Source organism: Typopeltis vanoorti, chromosome 6 (assembly GCF_054136105.1).
Source record: "Typopeltis vanoorti isolate ZY-2024b chromosome 6, IOZ_Tvanoo_1.0, whole genome shotgun sequence".
Classification (NCBI taxonomy): Eukaryota; Metazoa; Arthropoda; class Arachnida; order Uropygi; family Thelyphonidae; genus Typopeltis; species Typopeltis vanoorti.
In genome coordinates, this window is record NC_143554.1 from 162,007,954 (window position 1) to 162,031,916 (window position 23,963).

Here is a 23,963-nt window from a genome sequence, read left to right on the forward strand (position 1 = left end):
CAATGAGACTTTTCTTATTCCTAGCCTCTTCTCTCCATGTGAATTTGTGCACATTTTTATGTTGGAACATGGTGTTAGTAATAACCAGTCCATGTCCTGAGCAGAAATCCAACAGATATTTGCCATTATTATTAGCTTTGCTCTTTTCTCCAAATTTTCCCAAAATATTTTTGTATGTCTCACAATCATTTCCTACTCTACTATTTAGATCCCCAACAAGGACCAACTTTTCCTTTTTCATTGTGTCAGTTGCTTTTTCTAAAGCCTCAAAAAATTCCTCCACTTCTACCTTAGTAGAACCTTCTGTGGGACCATAGGCACAAATAAGTCTCATTGTCCAGTTCCCCATTCTCATATTTGCCCACATCACTCTACTTGAGACTGACTGCCATTCAAGAAGATTAGCCTCGTATTTTGTGTTGAATACTATGGCTACTCCTTCTTTTCCTTGATTGTTATTGCCTGAATATAACATTTTGTATTTATTGCTCAGAAAGATCTCACCAGTTTTGGTCTTTTTTGTTTCAGTCACCCCTATTATGTCGATCTGGTACTTATCTAATTCCTCAGCTAGCTCCATTTCTTTGCCATTCAGGCTTCTTACGTTGATAGTACCGATCTTTAACTCTGGTGATGTTGAGTTGGGGTTTGTTTTCAGATTTGTTCCAGTAGCTGACTTTTCGCTGTTCGCCCTGGTTCCCTGGCGAAAACAACGGGGGCCTTGTTTAACCGGGCGACGCCCCAGCCGGCATGAAATTTTGTCATGTTGTACCATCATTTTTTATTTTGGTTTAACCAATAAGAATACAATTTGGTCGGCTAAATCCCAAATTGCCAGCCTATCCTCGTTCGTTCAGTATCAAAGTAGATACCCAACAGGGTGCACCACGAGAAGGTGAGGATTGGACATTAGGTCAGAAGCCCTGGTCGGTTCTCTGCATTCCTTTAAAGGCTATGTGGAGGTCTCCTCTCAGTTATACAGCTTTGACCCTTAAGCACCCCATTTATAACATAATAAATCTAAAAGCACGTTTTGAATACATATGGAAACATAATTAATTAAATTGGAAGTAAATGATTAAAAGTGTGTTATCATTGAACAAAGTTTTAATTTTTATCAAACAAATAAATAATATATAACTATGTTACTAATTACTTTTAATGAGATGGTTGGGTTTTTCAGCAGAGTTGCTGGATATCTGGCTCAATAATGGTCAACTTCAGTCGAAGATCGGCACACACACACACTAAGATGATTTCTGTAGTTTGTTTTTATTTGAAGGAGCGATGAAAATCCTTTCTCACAAAGATAGGATGTAGAAAACTGCATGATGATTTTCAATGCTTCATTAGATAATTCGGGAAATTCACGCCTCACTGAAGTGAGGGCGAGATCCAAAATCGAGCCAAACCAAGATCACGGAATTGGATTTTAAGTCCACTGTCATTTGAAAGCTCAATTAACTGTTCTTTTTTCGATAACGAAGGATTGTTCTCGTGACTGCAAGCCTGAAGTGGATCGCGAATCCACAGAATTCACCAAAAAGAATTCTAATGTTGGAAAATGTGCAAATTGTCTGTCTTACATAATTAATCCATAAAACCAGTTTTTTCTCGAATGCCTTTATTTTGTCCTTGGCTTCAAGGACAGTTAAAGAATTTCCCTCTGAAGGGAGAGATTTAGTTCATTTAATTTCGAAAAAATGTCTGAAAGATAGGATAGTGTTGATAACCATGCTTCTTCAACAAGGAGTGATTCAAAATCAGAATTACATTCATTTACAAATAATAAAACTTCATGCTTTAATTGAAATAACCTTGTTAGTACTTTGCCCCTGGAAAGCCAGTGAATTTCAGAATGAAGCAAAAGTTGTATATATTCACTGCCCGTTTCATCACAGAGTACTGAAAATAATCTGTTATTTAGTGGTCGAGCTTTAATAAAATTAACTAGCTTTACAGCTTTGTATAACACAGTTTTAAATTCTGGTGACATCCCTTTGGAGGCTAATGCTTTCTTATGTATGAAACAATGTACCCAATTCATATCTGAAGCTAATTCCTTGACCATAGAAACAACCTCAGTATGCCTGCCTGTAAGGGCATGAGCTCCATCCAAACAGAAGCCTATACATTTTTCCCACTGGATCCCTTTGTGTATTATGTAATTATTGAGAGTGTGAAATATTTCTTCTCTAGTTGTTCAGGATGGCAAAGTTCTACAAAACAGAATATCATCATGAATGTTATCATGCGCATATCTGCGCATGATAACAAAAGCTGTTTATATAATTTAATTTGATATTTGAAAGCTGTTTATATAATTATTTATACTATTTGAAAGCTGTTTATATAATTTAATTTGATATATATATATAAATAATATTCCAGTGTTTGTGTATGGAAGACATGGGCAACGACTAAAAAATGGGAAGCATGTTGCATGTGGTCCAAAGAGCCTCAAAGAGAAGAATGCACCACATGACAAAAAGGGATAGAATAAGAAATACTAGAATTAGAGAGAGAGAGAGAGAGAGAGAGAGAGAGAGAGATGAGTGGTGTACAAAATATGAAGTATTATAAAGCATGTAAATGAGATAGGCTGGCCATATTAGTAGATTGCCAGACATAAGCACTGGTAGGATGGGAGAAAGGTCACCAAAGAACAAGATGGAGGAATGTTCTACGAAGGTTTGACATGAGATGGTAGGCATTGGCTAAAAACAACTGGAAAGTTAGAAGTATTTTTGTTCTGTGTCATTAGAATTAACATGGATAAGGAAATTTTTATTTTCTTTAAGGCAAAATTGCATATTAAATACTGTCATTAAACACGATATTTTGCTTTTCAGTCACCCAGGTTATTTTGGTAAAGTTGGAATGAGGAATTTTCACTTAAGAAAAAACCATTACTGGAAACCTTACATCAATATTGACAAACTGTGGTCTCTTGTGACTGAACAGACAAGAATGAAATATAAGAATGATAGAGATGGTAAAGCACCTGTTATTGATGTTGTGAGATCAGTAAGTGTATTTTTAATAAATTAAACCTTGTTGACGTTATTATTGAATTTCTGTTTATTGGATATTTTTGTTGCCAAACTACGAAAATTGCAACATTTCCAAATTTCAAATTATTGGAAGTACTGTTACATAATGATGTGGGTGTGTTTTAAAATGTGGCTTTCGATGATGCTGTATAAATTAAATCCAAGAGTTTAAATTTTTTATATATATGTTTTCCTGCTTACTGGTATCGGTTTTTATTCTGTTGTCAGCACAGTTGTGTATTCTGTAGTTATGTGCAGTATCAATTTATAATCTTTATAGTAAAGGATGGTAGTCCATGCTGGAATGCTTAGTTTTCAAGATTGGACTCATGAATCTTGACATTCCACTCCTATGCTGTTTAGTGTTTTGTAGGTGGTAGTGTGCTAAAGATTAACCCAGGTAAGTCTCTGCAGAATGAGCACAACACAATGTAAAACTAATATTGGTATTTAAGAAAATAGTGACCAACCAGCTTCAATATAATAAGTTGCTGGTGATTTCAAAATACAAGCACAGTTCCCTTCAGCTGGGGATGAAAATTTCAGTATTCATGGTTAGAACTACTACTATGAATTATCATTACACGAAAGTGGAAGTGTGATGTATGTAATACCTATTTCATGATCCATTAACTGAAATCTTCAAAAGATAATGATAAATCGCATCCACAGAAAGTTCACACTTTCTGAGAGATTAAAAATATGTAGAAGTAATGCACAATTATTTTTTTTTTTTTTTAACACTACTAAAGGATGAAAACGTAATGCACAACATGCTTGTCCTTTTCATATATCATAATCGCCAAGAATAATGGTACTGTGTTATTCCCATCCATCAGAGGAACCTGGCCCTTCTATGCTTTTTTTCCCCCTGTATTCTTCACTCTTATTAAAAACAACATGTAAGTCCACGGTAATAACTTTAATTAATAAATAAGGTAGATATTTCATACTAAAACTAATAGCACATCGAATAATTAAAGACTTATTTTGTAAGCCAAAGTTCCTGTCAACTTGGGCTCTTAGAGATTACAGAGACAAATGCAAGAATGCTAAACAAAAGTCATTGGAGGACTTTGGCAAGAATATAGAAAATAAATATCAAAAAGGTGGCAAAATATTCTGGAGGTTGTTGAAGAAGCTTAGAATTGGGGGAAAGAGTGCTGTAAAAGAAAAGGAGTTAGAGATGATAAAGGTGACATGAAAACGGGAGAAAAAGATATCCTTGAAGTATGGAGTAATTACTTTGAAAAACTGCTAAATGAACCAAGCAGTGATGACAGCACAGTGATAAAAAACACTGACCAGACATGCAGTCAGGAATACATATCCATACTTGAAGTAGAAAAAGCCATCAGGCTTGAAATGTGGAAAGGCAGCAGGAGTTATGGATCACATTATGAAGGAAAGTGGTAATAAACATGATATCAAAATTGGAGATGTTAATGTCAGCTCTTTGCTTTATGCAGATGATGTTATACTTCTAAATAAATCCGCTACAAGTCTGCAAGATTCTCTGACTAAATTGAATAGCTGTTATAATAGATATGGTATGAAGGTCAGCAATAAAAAGACAAAGACAATGAAAATAGGCAGAATCATTGAAAATGTCAACTGTGTTCTGAATGGAGAACCTACCTGTGGAACAAGTAAAACATTTCAGCTACTTAGGCACGATTTTTACTGAAGATGGTTATATTTTAAGGTTTTAGAAGAAGAGCTAATTTTTTGGATATGGTATTAACAAATGGAATTGTTATAGAGCTGATATATTGGGTTGCATCTCGTTGTCTTTGCTGTATGTCACTAAAGAGAATCTTGTTGGGTAGCCATTTAGGGATAGATCTGGATATTTTCATTAATTCTTCTTGTAAGTCGCCAGGGTCTGTGGTACACAGACCCTGGCGACTTGCAAGGTAGCATTTGATAGCTATTTTTTTGAGCATATGGATGATGCTGAGTTTCTGGGATATGTGGTGAGTCGAAATGGAGGTAGCGTCCGGTGTTAGTAGTTTTTCTATGTACCGGCAGCTTGATGCTATTGTTAGTTTGTTTCTTAATAAGGACGTCAAAGAATCGAAGTTTATTATCTTTTTCAAGTTCCAATGTGAACTTGATTATGTTGTGGAAGCAACATAATCAAGTCAACATACTTAAACCATGTGGTTGGTTTAGGGGTAATTTGGGATAAGATTTGAGTTTCCAAATTTTCTAAGAATAGGAAAAGGAGAGAGGGGGCTACCCATGGCTAAACCAGTCGGTTGTTTATAGTAGGTTTTTTTTGCCATGTAAAGTAATCGAAGTTAAGCAATGCTTGAACAACTTGGTGATGTTTGGTGGGAACAAGTGTTCTAAGATGTTGGTGACTTCTGAAACTGGGATACTTGTGAACAGAGCTGTGACATCCAGGCTAGGCAGAATATTATCATCAGAGATATGTACATTTTTTAATTTTTCCAAGAAATGTTGGGAGTTCTTGATGTAAGAATCTGTGTTGTGAATGTGTTCTTGTAACAATTTGGCTAGATATTTAGATAGCATCTATTCCCCTACTTATAGACTATCTACTATTGGACATAATAGTGTACCTTCTTTATGGATTTTGGGAACACCATCTTGATACCAATGAACTATTATGTGATATGACCAACTGGCCTGTGGACTTAATCAAAAAACTTAAATCCATGCATCCGTTAACTCCAAGACTATATATTGTTCCCAAAATCCATAAAGAAGGTACACCATTACCTTGTAAAGCTGATAGTTTTCCTAGTCTTCCTAAAGTCTTCCCTGTGAAGGATAATGATTCTTACAGAAATGAACTCTTAAAGAAAAGAGAAAAAAAAACCTTCATTAAGGTTTAAAGAAACAGTTCGGTCTCCTGGAGCCCACTGTGTTTATATTCGTGCATGCTTATCCTTAATTCGTAACCAACTTCGTACTGCCAAAAAAGAATTAGCTTCTAATATGAAGTCTATTTCGGATCTTGAAGAAGAAATATCAACTGTTCTAAATGATGAATTATTAAATATTGTTCTTCGCTTATCAAAACAATCTGTAACTCGTTCTTACGAAAGAAATTATCACAGACTTAAGCAAAAATATAATTCTTTATATCGCAGAAAAAAAGAAAAACCTAACCTCTGACATCACTTCTACTAAAAAATGGATTATTAAAATTTCCGATTGCTCTTTATCCGAAGCCGAGTCCAGTGCTTTGGCAAAAGGCCTTGATTTTGCAATTATTCCTACACACATTCCGTATCTTGACTTTTTACATAATACAGAATGCAATCTGTCTGGACTTCCTTGCGATGACGCTAATAAACTTCATTTTGAAGTTGCAACTTCGTTATTTAAAAGCAAATTATCTCCACGCAATTTATCAAATGCTGAAATCAAAGGTCTAACTTTAAGAAGAGATAATAATATATCTATTTCTAATGCCGATAAAGGAAAAGCTATTGTAATCATGAATAAGACTGACCGAGACAAAAGTATCCAGTCTTTTAGATGACACATCTACCTACATAGAGATCACGCATAATCCTACAAATTCAGAGATTAAACAATTAAGTAAATTACTTGATGAGGTCATCAGTTGGGACCCAAATTATGTGGATAAATTACGCACCTACTTTGGAAGATCTCCCCGTCTATATGGTCTCCCGAAAATCCATAAAGAAGGCTATCCAGTACAACCAATCGTGAATTGCATCGATTCTCCTACTTACTGAATTGCAAAAGTCTTGTCTCGTTCTTTAAGTGTTCTCACTGGACATTCAAGATCCTACATAAAAAATTCAAGGATTTAAAAATCGAAGAGTCTGAGTTGTTAGTCAGTTTTGACATCATATCTCTGTTTACCAATATCCCATTAGCTGACACAGTCAATTTATTATATGAAGATTACCCTCCAGATATCGCAAAAAAAAAAAAAAAAAAATCGAATTTTTTATCCATTCAGGTTATTTTAGTTGGAAAAACAGGTTCTTCAAACAAGTTGAAGGTACTGCCATGGGTAGTCCTTTGGCTAACTATTTTTTGAAACAATTCGAAGAGACTATGTTTTCATCCATTCATCTTCAACTATCTCTTTGGTATCGTTATATCGATGATGTTTTTGCCATTTGGTCACATACTGAAGATGAGCTTTCTATAACAAATAAATAGCCTTCATCCTCGTATCCAATTCACCATGGAAAAGGAAAATTCTGGTACTTGATCATTTTTGGACATCCTGCTTACTCAAATTTCTTCTGGTACCTTAGCTACAAACATCTTTCAAAAGCCCACATTTACTGGCAGATACATTCATAAAAAGTCTCCTCACCACCATCATCATCAAATTCCTGCCATGTAGCCTCAAGGGGTGTACAGGATATGATAGTACTACATTGAAAATTTATTTACATCATTACTAACTTCCTATCTACAATTTTCCTCCAAATCAGTCTGTTACTTGTCAAGACTCCAACATTACCGGATCTTATATTTCTATCGTCTAAGGCACTTTGTACTGTATCAATCCACCTACATTTTGGTCTTCCTCTGGGTCGTTTTCCTGCCAACCTGGCAGAGAACACTTGTTTTGCTAATCTTTCCTTGCCCATTCTGTTTAAGTGACCATGCCACCTGAGATTAGCTCTGCTAACACATTCCTGGATGCTGACAATGTCAAGTTCTTTCCTAATATTCTTGTTTTTAATAAGATATTGCCATTGATGCCATCTGTTCATGCCTCTAATCTTTCTCGTGTTCCGACTAATTTTTCTCTTATTCCATATGAATTTATTCAATTAACTTCCTAACATACCAGCTTTGTTGATTCTGTTGTCTATTTCCATATTTAATTTGCCATCTTCACTAAAAATCATGCCTAAGTAGCTGAAATGTGTCACTTGTTCTATAGTTCTCCATTCACAATGCAGTTAATATTTCCAATTTCTGTCTATTTCCATTGTGTTTGACTTGTTATTGCTGACCTTCATACCATATTTATTACAACAGTTATTCAATTTAGTCAAGGAATCTTGCAAACTTGTAGCGGATTTATTTAGAAGTATAACATCGTCTGCATAAAGCAAAGAGCTGACGTTAACATCTCCAATTCTGATATCATGTTTAATACCACTTTCCTTCATAATGTGATCCATATAGATAATGAATAACAGAGGGGATAATGTATATCCTTGTCTCATACCAGATTTAACATTAAACCATCTTCCTGTACTTCCTTCAATTCTAATTGCTGACTTACAACTCAAATAAAGACTAAGTATTGCTTGATATAATGCCCAATTGACACCATATAACTGTACGTATGGAACAGTTTCTCTCTCTCTTGGCAACTTGTCATGTGCCTTTTCCAGATCTACAAAACTTAAATACAGATCTTTGCTATATTCCCATGATTTCTCAACTATTTTTCATAAAGTGAAGATCTGATCCTGACAGCCTCTATTTGGCCTGAATCCAGTTTGTTCTTCACCAAGCTTTTCTTCCACAGTCCTACTCAACTGTTTCTCAAGTATACTTGCATATATCTTACCAGGAACACTCAATAGGGATATACCTCTGTAATTCTCACATTCAGTTTTATTTCCCTTTTTATATATAGGTACTATGAGAGCTCTACTCGAATCATTGGGACTTTGTCCCTCTGTCCAGGCATTGCAGTGCAGCCACTTTAAGACTTCTATGCCACCATACTTCAGCATTTCTGGTCGAATATCATCTACTCCTGCTGCCTTTCCACATTTCAAGCCTTTGATGGCTTTTTCTACTTCAAGTATGGATATGTATTCCTGACTGCATGTCTGGTCAGTGTTTTTTATCACTGTGCTGTCATCACTGCTTGTTTCATTTAGCAAATTTTCAAAGTAATTACTCCGTACTTGAAGAATATCTTTTTCTCCCATTTTCATTTCACCTTTATCATCTCTAACTCCTTTTACAGCACACTTTCCTCCATTCCTAAGCTTCTTCAACAACCTCCAGAATATTTTGCCACCTTCTTGATATTTATTTTCAATATTCTTGCCAAAGTCCTCCCATGACTTGTTTAGCTAGTTTTACACACTGTTTAGCTTTCTTACATTTGTCTCTGTATTCTCTAAGAGCACAAGCTGACTTATTTGCCTGGAACTTTTGATATGCTTTCTTCTTTTCCTTCACCACTTCTTTAACTTCCTGTGTCCACCATGGAGTTCTTATTTTTTCTATCCTTGCAGACAACTTCACCACATGCCTCTCTAGCTGAATCAATCAGGGTTTTCTTCAAGGCTTGGAACTAAATCTCCAAGGTTTGGTTCCTGTTCCCAATTCTTTCATTTTTCCTTCAATAATCTTTGTGTATTTTAGTCTACAGTTCACATCTGAGAGCTGCTCAACTTTTATTTGCTTTAAAACTTTCTTACATGTTATTCATTTCAATATGAAATTCAAATTTATCCTGCTCAAGACTAAATAGTGATTACTTCCAATTTCAAATCCTCTGTACACTCTGGGTGTCATACATCAGAATCAACAATAAGAGTCAATATGACTTTTCTTATTCCTTGCCTCTTCTCTGACATGTGAATTTGTGCACATTTTTATGTTGGAACATGGTGTTAGTAATAACCAGTCCATGTCCTGAGCAGAAAACTAACAGGTATTTGCCATTATTATTAGCTTTGCTCTTTTCTCCAAATTTTCCCAAAATATTTTTGTATGTCTGACAATCACTTCCTACTCTGCTATTTAGATCCCTAACAAGGACCAACTTTTCCTTTTTCATTATGTCAGTGGCTTTCTCTAGAGCTCTGCTCACCATACATCTCAAAAATTTGGCATTCTTAAATCTCCAATTAATAGGGCACATAAAGTTTGCTTTTCTCCAGAAATCTTACAACAAGAACTTTCCATCATTAAAAAGTTAATGGTATCTAATAATTACCACCCTAATCAAATCCAATAGATAATTGAATCTTATGTTCCAATACCTAAGGTTTTTTTCAGTAGTTCACAGGTTTCCAATCCAGGAATCTCAGAACCTAGAGGTAGAATTTTAAAAAAAGTACCAATTGATTCCCACTTATATTCCTATCAACAAAATTTCTTCCTTCTACAAAAGATAAACTGTCATCTCTGTCTTTGGCTAGCGTTTACCAAATTCTTTGTGAACGTGATGTTTCTTATTTTGGACAAACTGGCCGTTCTGTGAAAAAATGAATTAAAGAACATCAATATTATATTGATTTTAACAAACCTCAGAAGTCTGGTCTAGCACAACACAGTATTACCACTACCCCTAATATCCAGTGGGATAAAGCTATTCTCCTTCATAGTGCAGGTTCAAATATGAACGCCTCTTTTAAAGGAAGTTGTGAAGCTTTTTTACACTGACCGAATTTAAATCGAAATGATTGCCTCTCTCTCTCGAAGATCTGGGAGACTTGTATTTTATGTAATCATTAAAAAACTAATTATCTTAAAAATTAATTATTTATTAATTTCTTTCATTTCCTAGCTCGCGACAACATTGTATTTTAATAGGTGATCCACCGAATGTTCGTTACTTGTATTCTATCCCTATCTGTTTGTAACACTGAAGATGTACTATTAATTTTTGTATGAAATATCTACCTTATTTATTAATTAAAATTATTACTGTGGATTTAACGTGTTGTTTTTAATAATTATACTATGCCACAGGTCCCTCTAAAAATATTCTTCACTGTACTTATGATTGTGTTATCCTATTTTTCACATCACCAGGATCCTGTGCCTGGCTACCATATTACCATCATCAGATTCTTGACATACCCTTGGGGTGCATGGGATATTAGTACTAGTATTAGTAGGTGAAAAAGTTATACAGCATCCTGTTGACCACTTTCTTCCAAATTAATCTTTTATTTGTCAAAACTCCATTATCAGATCTTTTATCTCTTTTAGGGAACTTTTTACTGTGTCAGTCCACCTAGAATTTAGTTTTCCTCTGGGTCTTTTTCCTATCATCTTGACATCAGACTTTTTCTCCCTTGTTCTCTTTAAGTGACCTTAACCACCTTGCTAATACTTCATTTTTAATCTGGTTCTGCTATTGATAACAATTGTTCAGGCTCATTTTTCTCAGAATTCTTATAACTGTTGTCTCCAGTTTTTGATCAAGTGTTTTATTTCTAACCCAGCTAAAAGTTAAAATGGTTTGGGCCCTGTATGTATACTGCGAGAATAGTGTTTTAACTAATTTCTCTTATTACATACACATTTATTCATTTGTGTTCCTACCATATACTAATTTTGCTTATTCTGCTGTCTATTTCCATATTTAATTTGCCATCTTTACTAAACATTGTGACTAAATAGCTGAAATGTTTCATTTAGTCTATTGGTTCTCTATTCAGAATGCAGTTCATGTCTATTTGCATTTTTTGCCTTTTTATTGCTGAATTTCATATCAAATTTATCATATCTGTTATTTTCAATTATATTCAGTTTTCAGGGAATCCTGTAGAGTTGTTCTGTATTTATTTAATTAGTACATCTATCACATGGAGTATAAAGAGCCAAGAATAACATATCAAATTTTGATATCAGATTTAATGCTGCTTTCCTTCATAGTGTCACCTTTATCATCTCTGATTCCTTTTCTAGTACTCTTTCTCCATTTTAAGCTTTTTTTTCAATAGCATCCAGAATATTTTGTCACCTTTCTGATAATTATTTTTCATGTTTATGAAAGTCTTCCCATTGTTTAGTTAGTTTTACACAATGCTTCACTTCCTTACATTTTTCACTGTATTTTCTAAGATCACAAGTTGACTTACTTGCCAGGAACTTTCAGTATGCATTCCTCTTGTCTTTGATTGCCTATTTAACTTACTGAGTTCATAATGGAGTTCTGATTTTTCTATCTTTGCAGACAACTTCACCATATGCCTCTCTGTCATGTTCCCCTCCATGTGAGGCACCCTCTCTTGATGAGGGGACCTTCTTGTGATTGTACTGGTTCTTTTCATTCTTACTCTTTTTCTTTGCATTTCTTCACTCTACTTCTGAGTCTTTTTCTAACCTATCTTCCAGACTGCCATCACTAGGAAATGCCTTGCCATTGTGTGTCCTGTGCAGTTCAGTCCATAGACATCTGTAAAGAGGAGATTCTGGTAGTTTTGCACTACTTTGACTTCTGCTTTGGTTGGACTTGCCTACAAGTATCAATGGTGTTGCAGTAAGTAACCTTCCCCGTGGTCTGGGGACAAGTTCCCAGGCTTTCTGTAGTGCTCGTATGGCATCCAGAGTAACCTTGGAGTTCCACTCCTGAGTGCAGTCATTGCTTACTGGAGAGGGGTGTTTGTGTGTGCGTGTGGCTCCATGTTGGGTAGCAGCTCTGACGCTGAACTAAAATTTACTCAAGCACAAATCCTTCATACTTAGTCATTTCTGTGGTCCTAACAAAGCCCCTAGAGAGCTTGAAGATAAGGAGTGACAGGTGTGAGGCACATTTGATATGTAGGGATGGTCACCTGGTGGCAACCAGGAACATCATCCTTGCTTGCTTTTAATACACCTAAACCTCCAATATCTGTAAAGCAGGATATCTCAGCTGTCCTGCTAGCATATACATCCCTAATCCACTAAGATAGTTTAAATGCCAGAAATATGGGCATGCCCGAACTGCATGTTGTGGCTCTACCACCTGTGCCCAGTGTGGTAGTAAAGAGGATAACAAATCTTGCTCTGCAAAAAAAGCTAAATGTGTCAACTGTCAAGGAGATAATACAGTGTACTCTCGTGCATGTCAGAAGTGGAAAGATGAGAAAGAAATACAAAAACAGAACAGACCAGTGTTTCTCAAACTTCAGATATCTGTGTACCCCTTCTTAAATTCTCATTATTATGAAGTACCCCTTTATCAGAATAATAATAAATAAGTATATTTCATTGTAAATGTCTATTTTATTTGAATTTACATGTTCATGTAAACAAAAAATATGATTTATTTTTAATAGAACAAAATTTGGAATAGGTTCCTCTTCATTTCCTGTCCATGAAAATCCACATTTCAAGTAATTCATATCATACTTACGAACGAAGATTTTTCATCTTCCTAGTTGGTTCTCTGGAGATGTCCGATGATACACCCTTATCAATTTCATTTGATCCAGATGCAATATCAACATTTTCTTGTTGCTTACAGCTACTTGTATTTGCTATATTGTTCTCTTTTGTGGGTTTTATAAATCCAGTCTTTAACCACTGATCCATACTTAAGAATTTGAAAGCTAAAAAAATTACCATATCTACTCGAATATAACTTGCACTTTTTCCCAAAATTAAAGCTAAAAATTCGTGGTGTGAGATATATGCAGGGATTTTCGGAAACTAAAGTTTTCAGGAAAAAATGGTGTGACTTACCAAGAAGTTCTTATTCGCTATTGCTACTTTTGACATCGAGAACAGTTTCCTTGTGTGCAACGTCAAAGTCATCTACCGAAATAGCTTCATCCTCTTTCTCGCAAAAAATACGTAATTTACAAAACTTGAGGTACGTAGAGCAGCGAAGAAGTGCATATGATTGGTGCGGTATTAACAAAAGATCGTGCGAACCAAAGACAAATTAGCATTTTAACAGTTGAGTTGAAATACTAATTCCCTTCAACCGAATTCCATAATATCTGAAAGACATTGACTATATTTTAGTTTTGCCACGTTCACGACAGGGTGGTGCCGGGCAAAACCATATGTTGAACAGGCAACATATGGTTTTGCTCGAGTCTTTAGCAGATTCTGTTGGAGGGGAGATGTGATTCATTAGTTAGTGCTGTTTTTATCCCAGTTGTCTCTAATTGAAATATATTACACAGACTGTAATGATGCATAGTCGAAAATTGCCACGTACCCCCTGAAGACCTTTCGCGTAGCACACTTTGAGAAACACTGGAACAGACCATCAGGATGCAAGAAGCAAGTTAGTCACTATCACATCTGCTCTGAGATCCTCTTATTATGACAAGGTAATGGTAAAAATAACAACTCAAACTCACATGTCTATTCCGTTTGATATTTTCACCGTATCTGAAATTTATGATTGTGATTGTTTCTGTTTTGAGTGCATCAATTGCACAATGTACTGCCTTCTCTCTGGAAAATGGTACCATTCTATGAGAACCCACTTATGAAAAAAAAATTATGGTAAAGTTATCACTTACAGACAAACCACCAGGTTGTAGGTGGATTTCATTGTTGCATGTGAAACTACCACTTCCCTCTGTATTGGGGCCATTAGTTGCTTGTGTATAAAATTCACATTTAACCAAAAGTAAATAATTTAAATAAGTTAACTTTTCCCCATCCATTCCAAACACTCAGCACTCAATGAAGCATTTAACCTTTTGCCAGAAAAAGATCAGAAAAATTTTGCTCAATCTGGATACCAAAGAATCTGGCCCTGGTGGCATCCCTCCAATTGTTCTAAAGGTCTGCACCAGAGTTGACTTCCACTTTATGCGAACTTTGCATTTTCTTATTCCACTGGTGTCTATCGTGCCGTTGGGAAAGTAGCCCATATATAACCTATTCCTAAAAAGGTTGACAAATCTTTACCTTCAAACTACTGTCCAGTTTCTCTCACCTCAGTTCTTTCTAAAGTGATGGAAAGAACCATCAACAACCAACTCCTATGCGACCTTGAAGAGTCATCTAATAAATTACTGACAGTGAATTTCATCACTCAATCACCAGGGGACCTACTAACCTGCATCAGTCATCTCTGGACAAACACCATAGAAAGGTTTGGCAAATCTGAAGTTGTCAATCTTTAAATCTCCAAAGTCTTTTGACTGAGTTTGGCACATCAGTCTAAGGAAACTTCCATCATTTGGCCTGACTTCTTCAGTTGGGTAACTAGCTTTCTGGTCTGATGCTCACTCCGAGTGATGATGGATGATTCTTTATCTTCTATCGATGCAACTAATGCTGGGATCCCTCTTTCCCACATTCATCTATATATAAAAGATCTGCTCCAGGTGACTGCCAATCCTGCACACGGTTTTGCTGATGAGAGCACATTGCACTCCTTCTTTTCATTTAGCATACCTTGCGTCCAGAACTCTAACCTCTACTACCTTAAATTCTGGTCTTCAAAACATTCATCAATGGGATTTGGATAACATGAATAACTTCACTGCTAGCAAAGAACAGCTCTGCATTATTTCCCACAAAAAAAAGAATCGTATTCTTCCAATCTTACCCTTGGCACAAACGTATCACAAATATTGCATTCAAGAAATTAGGCTTTCTCTTTCACTCAAGGGATTACTTCAACTCTGAACAACTCTTAAACCTATACAAATAACAAATCTGTCCAACTTGAATACTGCTGTCATCTGTGGTGGCACCCCTAAGAGCTTTTTAAGTAATTGTCCCAAAACACAAGAATAGTGATATGCAAAGGAGAAACCGTAAAGTGCTTCCTTCTAAGTGAAAAGGTGAGAGTTCTCGACTTCATAAAATAATAAAAATAATAAATATTTAAAAAAATGCTGAGGTTGCTGAGATTCCTTTCACATTCATAACTTTTGTTGCAGTATGTTGTTATAATTGTTCTATTTTATTATTGTAGTTATTGTTGTTAATCTCTTACTGTGCCTAATTTATAAATTAAACTTTATCATAGATATGTATGTATAGGGAAAAAAATAGATATATATGGTTCTGTAAACTGTGAATAAGAGGGGGGGAGACTACTGTACTTTACTATCTTTCTGCATATCATAATATCTTAGTCCATATCTACCAGTATTCTTTATAGCTTTGACTGTTTATCACTCCTAAAAGGCATTCTCCAGGGAGCGGTTTTAGTGCTGTGTTTCTTGCTGTCAAATTTAATTTTGTAACAAAAATTCCCTCCTATTATAAATAATGCTCTTTATATTAATAACTCGTTATAAGACTACTGATCTCATATGAGAGGTCAACGAAACTTAAACATATTAGTGTGCCATGTGTGTGGTACATGTAAGGATTGAGAAACATGAAGTGTGTTCACATTTAAGGGAATAATTCATGAAGAAAGCTGTTCTGAGGAAAGGGGTGAATGGAATAAAAGATAAAGAGACAGAGCAGGTTTGGTATCTTGCACTTAAAGGGGATGTTGGGCAGCTGCTAATCTTTGTTTTTACATGATCAACAGAAAGTGGAGAAATGACTGGCTGTCATTTCTCCACTGCTGAGTATCTCTGAGAATTATTTCCCAGAGCAGTGGAGCAGATCACCTGCTTTTGGGTGATTAAACATGATCAGTTCAAGTTTCTAACAGGAAGAAGTATGTATGCAATTTTCCTGTTCACTTTGATCCAGAAATAAGACTGAGCCAAATTAATATATCAGGTAGATATTACACTAGCATTCATTTTGGACAAGACCTATCTTCTGTACAGTGTTATTATGATATATGCTTCTTTGAGGGAGTACTGTTCACTGGTTGGGTTCTGAATGTTTTCAGGGAATTTGAACATAGTGCATTTTGCACTTCACTCATCCCTAGACTTTATTTGAAGGCAGTGAACTTGCTCTCTCCTTTCAGCACAAGCAGATCTTGCTTACTCTGCTCTAAATAAATCTCAACAATTCCTGCATTGGTTACCTGGGCAAAGTTCCCTCCACTCCACCAAGAATGTCTCCCATACAAAAAGTAATCTGAAGAATCCTTAATAACCTGAACACAAACAAGGTATCTGGTCCTGATGGTATCCCACCAATTGTGTTAAAAAAAAAATTTGCCCAGGACTAACATCTATCTCCTTTCTTTCCGTTCTAATCTGAGAGCTGGTAGGATTATATTCAATAGGGAGGTAGGTAGAATGGTCTAATACTAAAGCATTAAGCTTACCTGTGTAGTCCTTTTGGTCGAGAACTACACTGGCATTTCCCTTATCTGCTTTGGTATTTTAGTTCTCAACCAAAAGGACTACACAGGTAAGCTTAATGCTTTAGTATTAGATCGTACCACCTACTTCCCTATTGAATATAATCCTACCAGCTTTCAGATTAGAACTCTCCACAGACTCCTTAAGACAGTCACTTCTTGGCCTGTGGAAGTCACTAACAAACTAAAACCTTATAACTCTATGACCCCCCCCCCCCCCCCCCCCCGATTATATAGACTTCCAAAAATACATAAACAAAATGTGCCGTTACCTCCCATAGTGGATGGCATTGAATCCCCCATATACAAATTAGCCAAGCGCTCACACGCTATACTGGCAACACACCATCACACAAAAAAACTCAGCCCACTTCAAAGCCAGCATAGAAAACCTTTCACTCCAACACACTGACATCATGGTCAGTTTTGATATCTCCTCCCTATTTACTAATGTCCCACTCAAGGAAACCCTAGACCTCATCCAAGCCAAGTTTCCTCCCGATATCTCAGCTCTATTTCAGTTCACAATGAACTCAGGCTATTTCGTTTCGCAAGGAAAATTCTACAAACAGATAGAGGAGACATCCATAGGTTTACCACTTTCCCCACCCTTGGCCAACTTCTTTATGGAGACCTTTGAAGAGAAAGCTTTAAATTCTGCCCCACAAAAACCCACTATTTGGCTTCAGTATATGGATGATGTATTTGCTATTTGGCCACGTGGCTCAGATACATTCCACTCCTTCCTAACACACTTAAACAACCAACACCCAGAGTCCAGTTCACCTTAGAAAAAGAGGAAAACGATACCCTACCCTTCCTAGACACTTTAATCACTCACCAGCCTGATGGATCTTGGGTTTTCTCTGTTTATAGAAAACCCATCCATCCATACAGGCAGATATATTCACCAGCAATTCTCTCCCTCTCTCTCTCACACAACAATATGGGGTTATAAAAACACTATTCAACAGGGCAAAATTAATCGGCTTAGATCATAATGCCCTAACCACTGAACTAAACCACATCCTCAACACTTTCTTAGTCAATGGCTACAACCCCCAAAAAGTCAAAAAAATACTAAAACCAGTACCCCCCCCCCCTTTTCCACAGTAAAGATTACACGAAATCTATCACCATCCCATACATCCTGGGCATCTGAGAAAATAACCAATATCCTCAAAGAATATGACCTGACTTCGTGTTATAGACCAGTGCTTCCCGAACTTCTGGATGTCAGGGCAAAAATTAAAATATTTCATGCTCCCCCCCCCCCCCTCAAAAAATCGTAATAGAGTTATTATAATATTTATTGTATTTATGTTCAGTTCAAAACATACACAGCGAATATTGCAAAAATCAAATGCATATGTTACATTTTTTGCCTCTTACCGTTTGGTTCTGAAGACGATATGGGCTGTTCTGGTAAAATATGAAATACGGTCCTTTTTTTTTTTTGAGTCTGTTTCTGGTTGTTCACAGGATTTTTTTATTTTTATTTTTTATCAGCCTCTTATCCATCTCAGGGTTAAATTTTTTAACGTAGAATAGATCAAATAATATAACCACTTACCGATACTGGCACACCACAAAGTGATAACATGAAATTAGTGAATATTACCTGAATAAGGGAATCCCCTGACCAGGAACATTTTTCTCTTTTGTGACTTTTCTCCCTTTACGGAGAAAAGTCACAAAACTTAATTAAGCCTAACGCGAAACAGACAGTAAAGCCAGGTTATTAAAACGTGCATATGATTGGTGCGATATTAACAAAAGATTGCGCAACCGAAAGATAAAAGCATAGCTGATGATTGAGTTGAAATGCTAACTCTCTTCAACTGAATTCCGTATGTGAAACTACCATAACATTCATTATATATATATATATTAGGAGAATTCATTTTTACTCGGTAGGAATATTATAAAATAAGTTTAATGACTATTACCGAGAGAAAAGATGGCAAGATATATTTAACAAGATACTACTAGTTTACTAGTTTCGTTACAAGAACATCATCAGGTATCATACTCAAAGAAATATATAAAAAATTACAGAGACTTAAAATTGTATTAACAGAACAAGTGAAAAACAGTGGCATGTTTGAAAAAATGCAAGTATGAGTTCTATACAAACGAATACTATGCGCTGTCGCGAGTGCGCCAGTACTGAACAGAAGCAACGTGTGCATCCGAGAGATTGTAACTCAGGCTGTTGTTGATATGAGAGGAATCTAGAGAAATTTCTCTTGATTCAACAATCTTTCTTTCGAATTCATCGTAGCACACATGGATATTAGCAGTTTGAGTCCAGTTTACAAAGGAGTTAATAGCTTTTCCTTCAAATTCTGCAGATTTTGTTTCTAAAATAAAGGACATCAAACTTAAAAAAACAGATTTAATGGCAAGTTTTGATATTGTTTCTCTCTTTACAAATGTTCCTGCTCAAGAAGTCCTCGATCTTCTCAAGAATAAATTATCAAAAAAACTCTTTGCTCTTCTCTCCCATTGCATAAAGTCTGGATACTTCAAATATGATAACAAGATCTACTTACAAAACGCAGGTCTGGCTATGGGCAGCCCACTCTCTCCGATTCTTGCGGATATATTTCTCAACGAATTTGAAGGAAAAGCTATTAACTCCTTTCACTTTAAACCAAAAGTCTGGTACCGATATATTGATGATATTTTCCTCATCTGGGAAGAGGGCGTCAATAACCTCTATTTATTTTTAGACCACCTAAATAAGTGCCATGAAAAAATCTCTTTCACCCTCGAACTGGAATCGGATGACTGTCTTCCCTCTTTAGACCTCAAACTTACCAGATGTGCTGAGAACATTAAAATCTCAATTTTTAGAAAGCCTACTCATACTGACAGATACCTTCATGCTTCCTCCCATCATTATCCTCTACAAAAATGTGGTATTATTTCCATTTTAGCCCACCAAGCCAAATCATTACTTACCGAATAAACAGAAATTATAAATGAACTCAGTTTTCTTAAAAAAACGTTTATTAACAATGGTTTCTCTCCAAAGAAGATTGACAAATTTCTTTCCCCCAGGCACTCAACTGCTGCTGAAGATCCCCCTCCCCCAAGAGCCTTCATCTCCTTGCCTTACATCAGCTCTCTTTCACCAAAACTGGCAAAGATTCTCAAGAAATTTAACTTCAAAACGTGCTACACTACGCTTCCAAAACTTCATTCATTACTTTGCAAACATAAACAGAAACATCTTCCTACTCAGTTTCCAGGAGTCTACAAGATTTTGTGTGATTGCAGAAAGCCTTATTATGGACAGACTGCCAAATCCGTCCTTCTACGTTTGGATGAACACCGTAGAGATATCTCCTATAACAGGACTAGAGCTAGCGCTCTCTCTAGCCACGTTCTCTTTTCTGCTAACTCAGGCGAAGGCCGCCAGCACATTGTAAACTGGACTCAAACTGCTAATATCCATGTGTGCTACGATGAACTCGAAAGAAAGATTGTTGAATCAAGAGAAATTTCTCTAGATTCCTCTCATATCAACAACAGCCTGAGTTACAATCTCTCGGACGCACACGTTGCTTCTGTTCAGTACTGGCGCACTCGCGACAGCGCGTAGTATTCGTTTGTATAGAACTCATACTTGCATTTTTTCAAACATGCTACTGTTTTTCACTTGTTCTGTTAATACGATTTTAAGTCTGTAATTTTTTATATATTTCTTTGAGTATGATACCTGATGATGTTCTTGTAACGAAACTAGTAAACTAGTAGTATCTTGTTAAATATATCTTGCCATCTTTTCTCTCGGTAATAGTCATTAAACTTATTTTATATATATATATATATATGTATATATGTATATTACTTAGTTTTAACACGTTCGGTTGAATTTTATTGCTGCCTTGGGAAATCGAACTCTCACACATCTAATTAATAACGATAGTTTTTAATTAGATACTGTGTTTGCCCATGCAACATATGGTTTTGTTTCAGTCTATGCAGCATAATTTCTATATGAGGGGACATGTGATTCATTAATTAGTGTGTTTTTATTCCAGGTTGCACTATTTGTTGAGAAATATATTACACAGACTGCTCATACCTTATTCACTGGCATAATAAAATTACTTGTTTTTATTGCCTCTGCAGTATAGTGGCTGTTAGGGAGGACGTGTTGTTTACCACTGCAAGCAAGTTACTATCTCCCCACATGAACTTGTTTAAGCTTTTTTTCATGTGTGAAGTATATGCGAAACTTATTGGTAACAGAAAACTAGCTCGGATGACAGTGATAATATAAAAGGAGTTTTGATATGTATATAAAGTCGATATCAACAGTTCCTGATTACGAATGCGTGATGAAAGGGACAGGAAGATTTGGTGCTTCCCTGGAGAGCATTCGAAGTAAATACAATTAACCACTGCTTTGAAATGAAACATATGAATAAGCAATATTTACTAATATTCAACCAACACCACAATGTGTGAATTTTTTCATTAAAATATAAAAAATAATAAAAGTTAAATACGTTTCTTTTAAAATAAAAAAAATCTACTTTGTCTTAAAACATTTTAAATTTGTTTTCATTATTTCACGGCCCCCAAGGGGACCATGGCCCACGGTTTGGGAAGCGCTGTTATAGACCATATAAAAAGTTAGTATTCCTTATCTGCTCTACCAAAGATTAACCTCTCCCTAGACCTACCTGGTTTGGGGGGGGGGGGGGGGTTGATTGATCGATTTACAGCTGCAGGTCCCTTGCAGCTATAAATTGTTCTACTTTGGCCAAACAGGCAGGACAGCGAATATCAGGATTTCAGAACACGGACTATCTCCGGTTTCACCAGTACAGCCACTCTAGGCTGGCAGACCATGCCTTAGATACCCGCCATAGAATTCATTGGAAGAAAACTAAAATAATACACCGCAGCAAGTTCAAGCACTAAAGATTATTCATGGAATTATCAGCAGCTCTAAAAAAATGTTCCAAACCTCAACAAATGTTCCTGAAGATGGCCATGTGACGTTGCCGAAATATTGGAGGTATTCATTAAAGTTTGCTTTAATTAATGTCCGTTATTGCTGTTGTTAATTCCTTAAGCTAATTACCAGTTATGTATGATCAGCATATAAACCTTGCTACGAGAATTATACATATCTTTGTTAGCTTGGTTTATTTGTTTATCAGGTTCCTCTTCTTTGTATGCAATGCTTCTCACATTCCATGTTGCAATCTTCATTGTGTGTTCCTTTTTTCAGTTTCATTACCTTTCCTGAATTGTGGTCTTTTCTCTGATAAACTGTCTGGCTTTTCTTTGGATGAGACTTGAAAGTATATCGAATTTTCCCAGGGCATTGTACTAGCCTGTCGCTGGGTAAGTCCAGTGGTAGGCCGCTACCTCACACCTCTAGACAGGCAGAACTAACAGCATTTACTCTATTAGGGTGTTAAGGTTATACTGCCCATACTCGTTTGCCATTGCCTCGTTGATTGATGCTTTTAGAACAGGATGGACTGTGAGAAGGTGGAGTTGGCATTTGAGTGGGAAAGGCTATGTATTGTGCTTCACCACCCCTTCCATTCCCACATTCAGAGATACTGGAGCAAATCAGTGAATTGTTGGGTAAAAGTATCACAAACCAAAGGAAGACCATGATTAGAAAGAAACAAATTTCATAAGCAGATTAGGATGGCAGATCCTGTCCTGGGACAACATGAACAATCATTTGTTGTATGATATATCTCTAATCATTTTCAATCACATTATTTAATTTAATTCATGATTAACTTAGGTTTACATTGATCTTAAATAATTTTGACATATATTTAATCAAGTAAAACCTGAATTTTTTTTTAATGAATCTTATCATGAACTATTTAATATTCTTATATATCTTGAAACGGTATTCTCGGAAATAACTGTTTACTTCTCTTTCAGGGATATTACAAAGTACTGGGAAAAGGAAAATTACCCAAACAGCCTGTTATAGTGAAAGCAAAATTTTTTAGCAAACAGGCCGAGGAAAAAATAAAATCTGTTGGTGGTTGTTGCATCCTAACTGCATGAGTGTAAAAATTCCCTTTCAGTGTTTAAAAATAAACAAATTAAAATGACATGTGTAGAGGCATTTTTTATACCAATAAAAGCTGAAAAGTACTCCACAAGGTAGAACATTATAACAAAGTTGATATAATGATTTTTGTGAATATTTATTCTTTGATAGTGCATAGTATCACTCTTTCCTGAAATGAACATAACTCTTAATAAAAATTTGTGATTTTTATTTATTTACAGGGTTAAAATGTTTGTTAGATGGGTATTTGAGACTAAGACTGTCTACTATATTAGTGGAAGGACTGATAAGGGGAAATTGAGTTAGCCTCTCTCGTGAGGTGGTAGGATTGTCCCTCTTGTAAAATTGGGTTTTTCAATCCATAAAACAAAAAAAAAACCACTATAAGAACACAATTCACAGGCAAAATACATTGGCCTCATTACCTTGATTGCTTTGGTCATATGGTCATAAATCCCTAACAACCAGAAATGGTCTACATGTTGCAATGTTGTGGAGGCAATTTGGCAACACTTGGAACATTATTATACCGATGATGATTTAATAATGTGATGCCCCTTTTACGGGGAAGCACAGCACCATGTCAGCTATGCCAGTCTCGAGCCTGGCATAGCTGACAAATCAGTCCTATGACTAGGGCTTTGGTATTCCTGACTGTAATCCATGTGTGTTCACGGGGCCAGTTTGCCTGCTCGCGAGAGGAAAAATCCTCTGTCTGCACTCACAACCAGCTAACTTGGCTATGTCTGAGAAAGATCCTTGAGCTCTTCATGTTGTCAATGAGAATCAAACCCAAGACACTCCTTTCCCAGGCATATGGTCGCAAAGAACATGGCTACTCGGCTAACCGCACGGATAACACTTGGAATAAAATTTTGCTGTTGACCCTATTTCAGGATTTATTAAAGTAGCTAACTTTTCGCTG

General features: G+C 36.0%; 1 protein-coding gene across 1 annotated transcript in view; it reads left to right on the forward strand.

Annotated features, from left to right (window-relative positions):
- The window catches only part of RpL27A (ribosomal protein L27A), a 62,859-nt gene extending 39,781 nt beyond the window's left edge, over window positions 1-23,078 (forward strand). The window contains exons 4-5 of the mRNA XM_090393905.1: window positions 2,853-3,027; window positions 22,903-23,078. Coding sequence (XP_090250031.1) covers window positions 2,853-3,027; window positions 22,903-23,031 — 304 coding nt within the window. The 3' untranslated portion in view covers window positions 23,032-23,078. The remainder of the gene's footprint in view (window positions 1-2,852; window positions 3,028-22,902) is intronic.
- The last annotated feature ends 885 nt before the right edge of the window (window positions 23,079-23,963 follow it).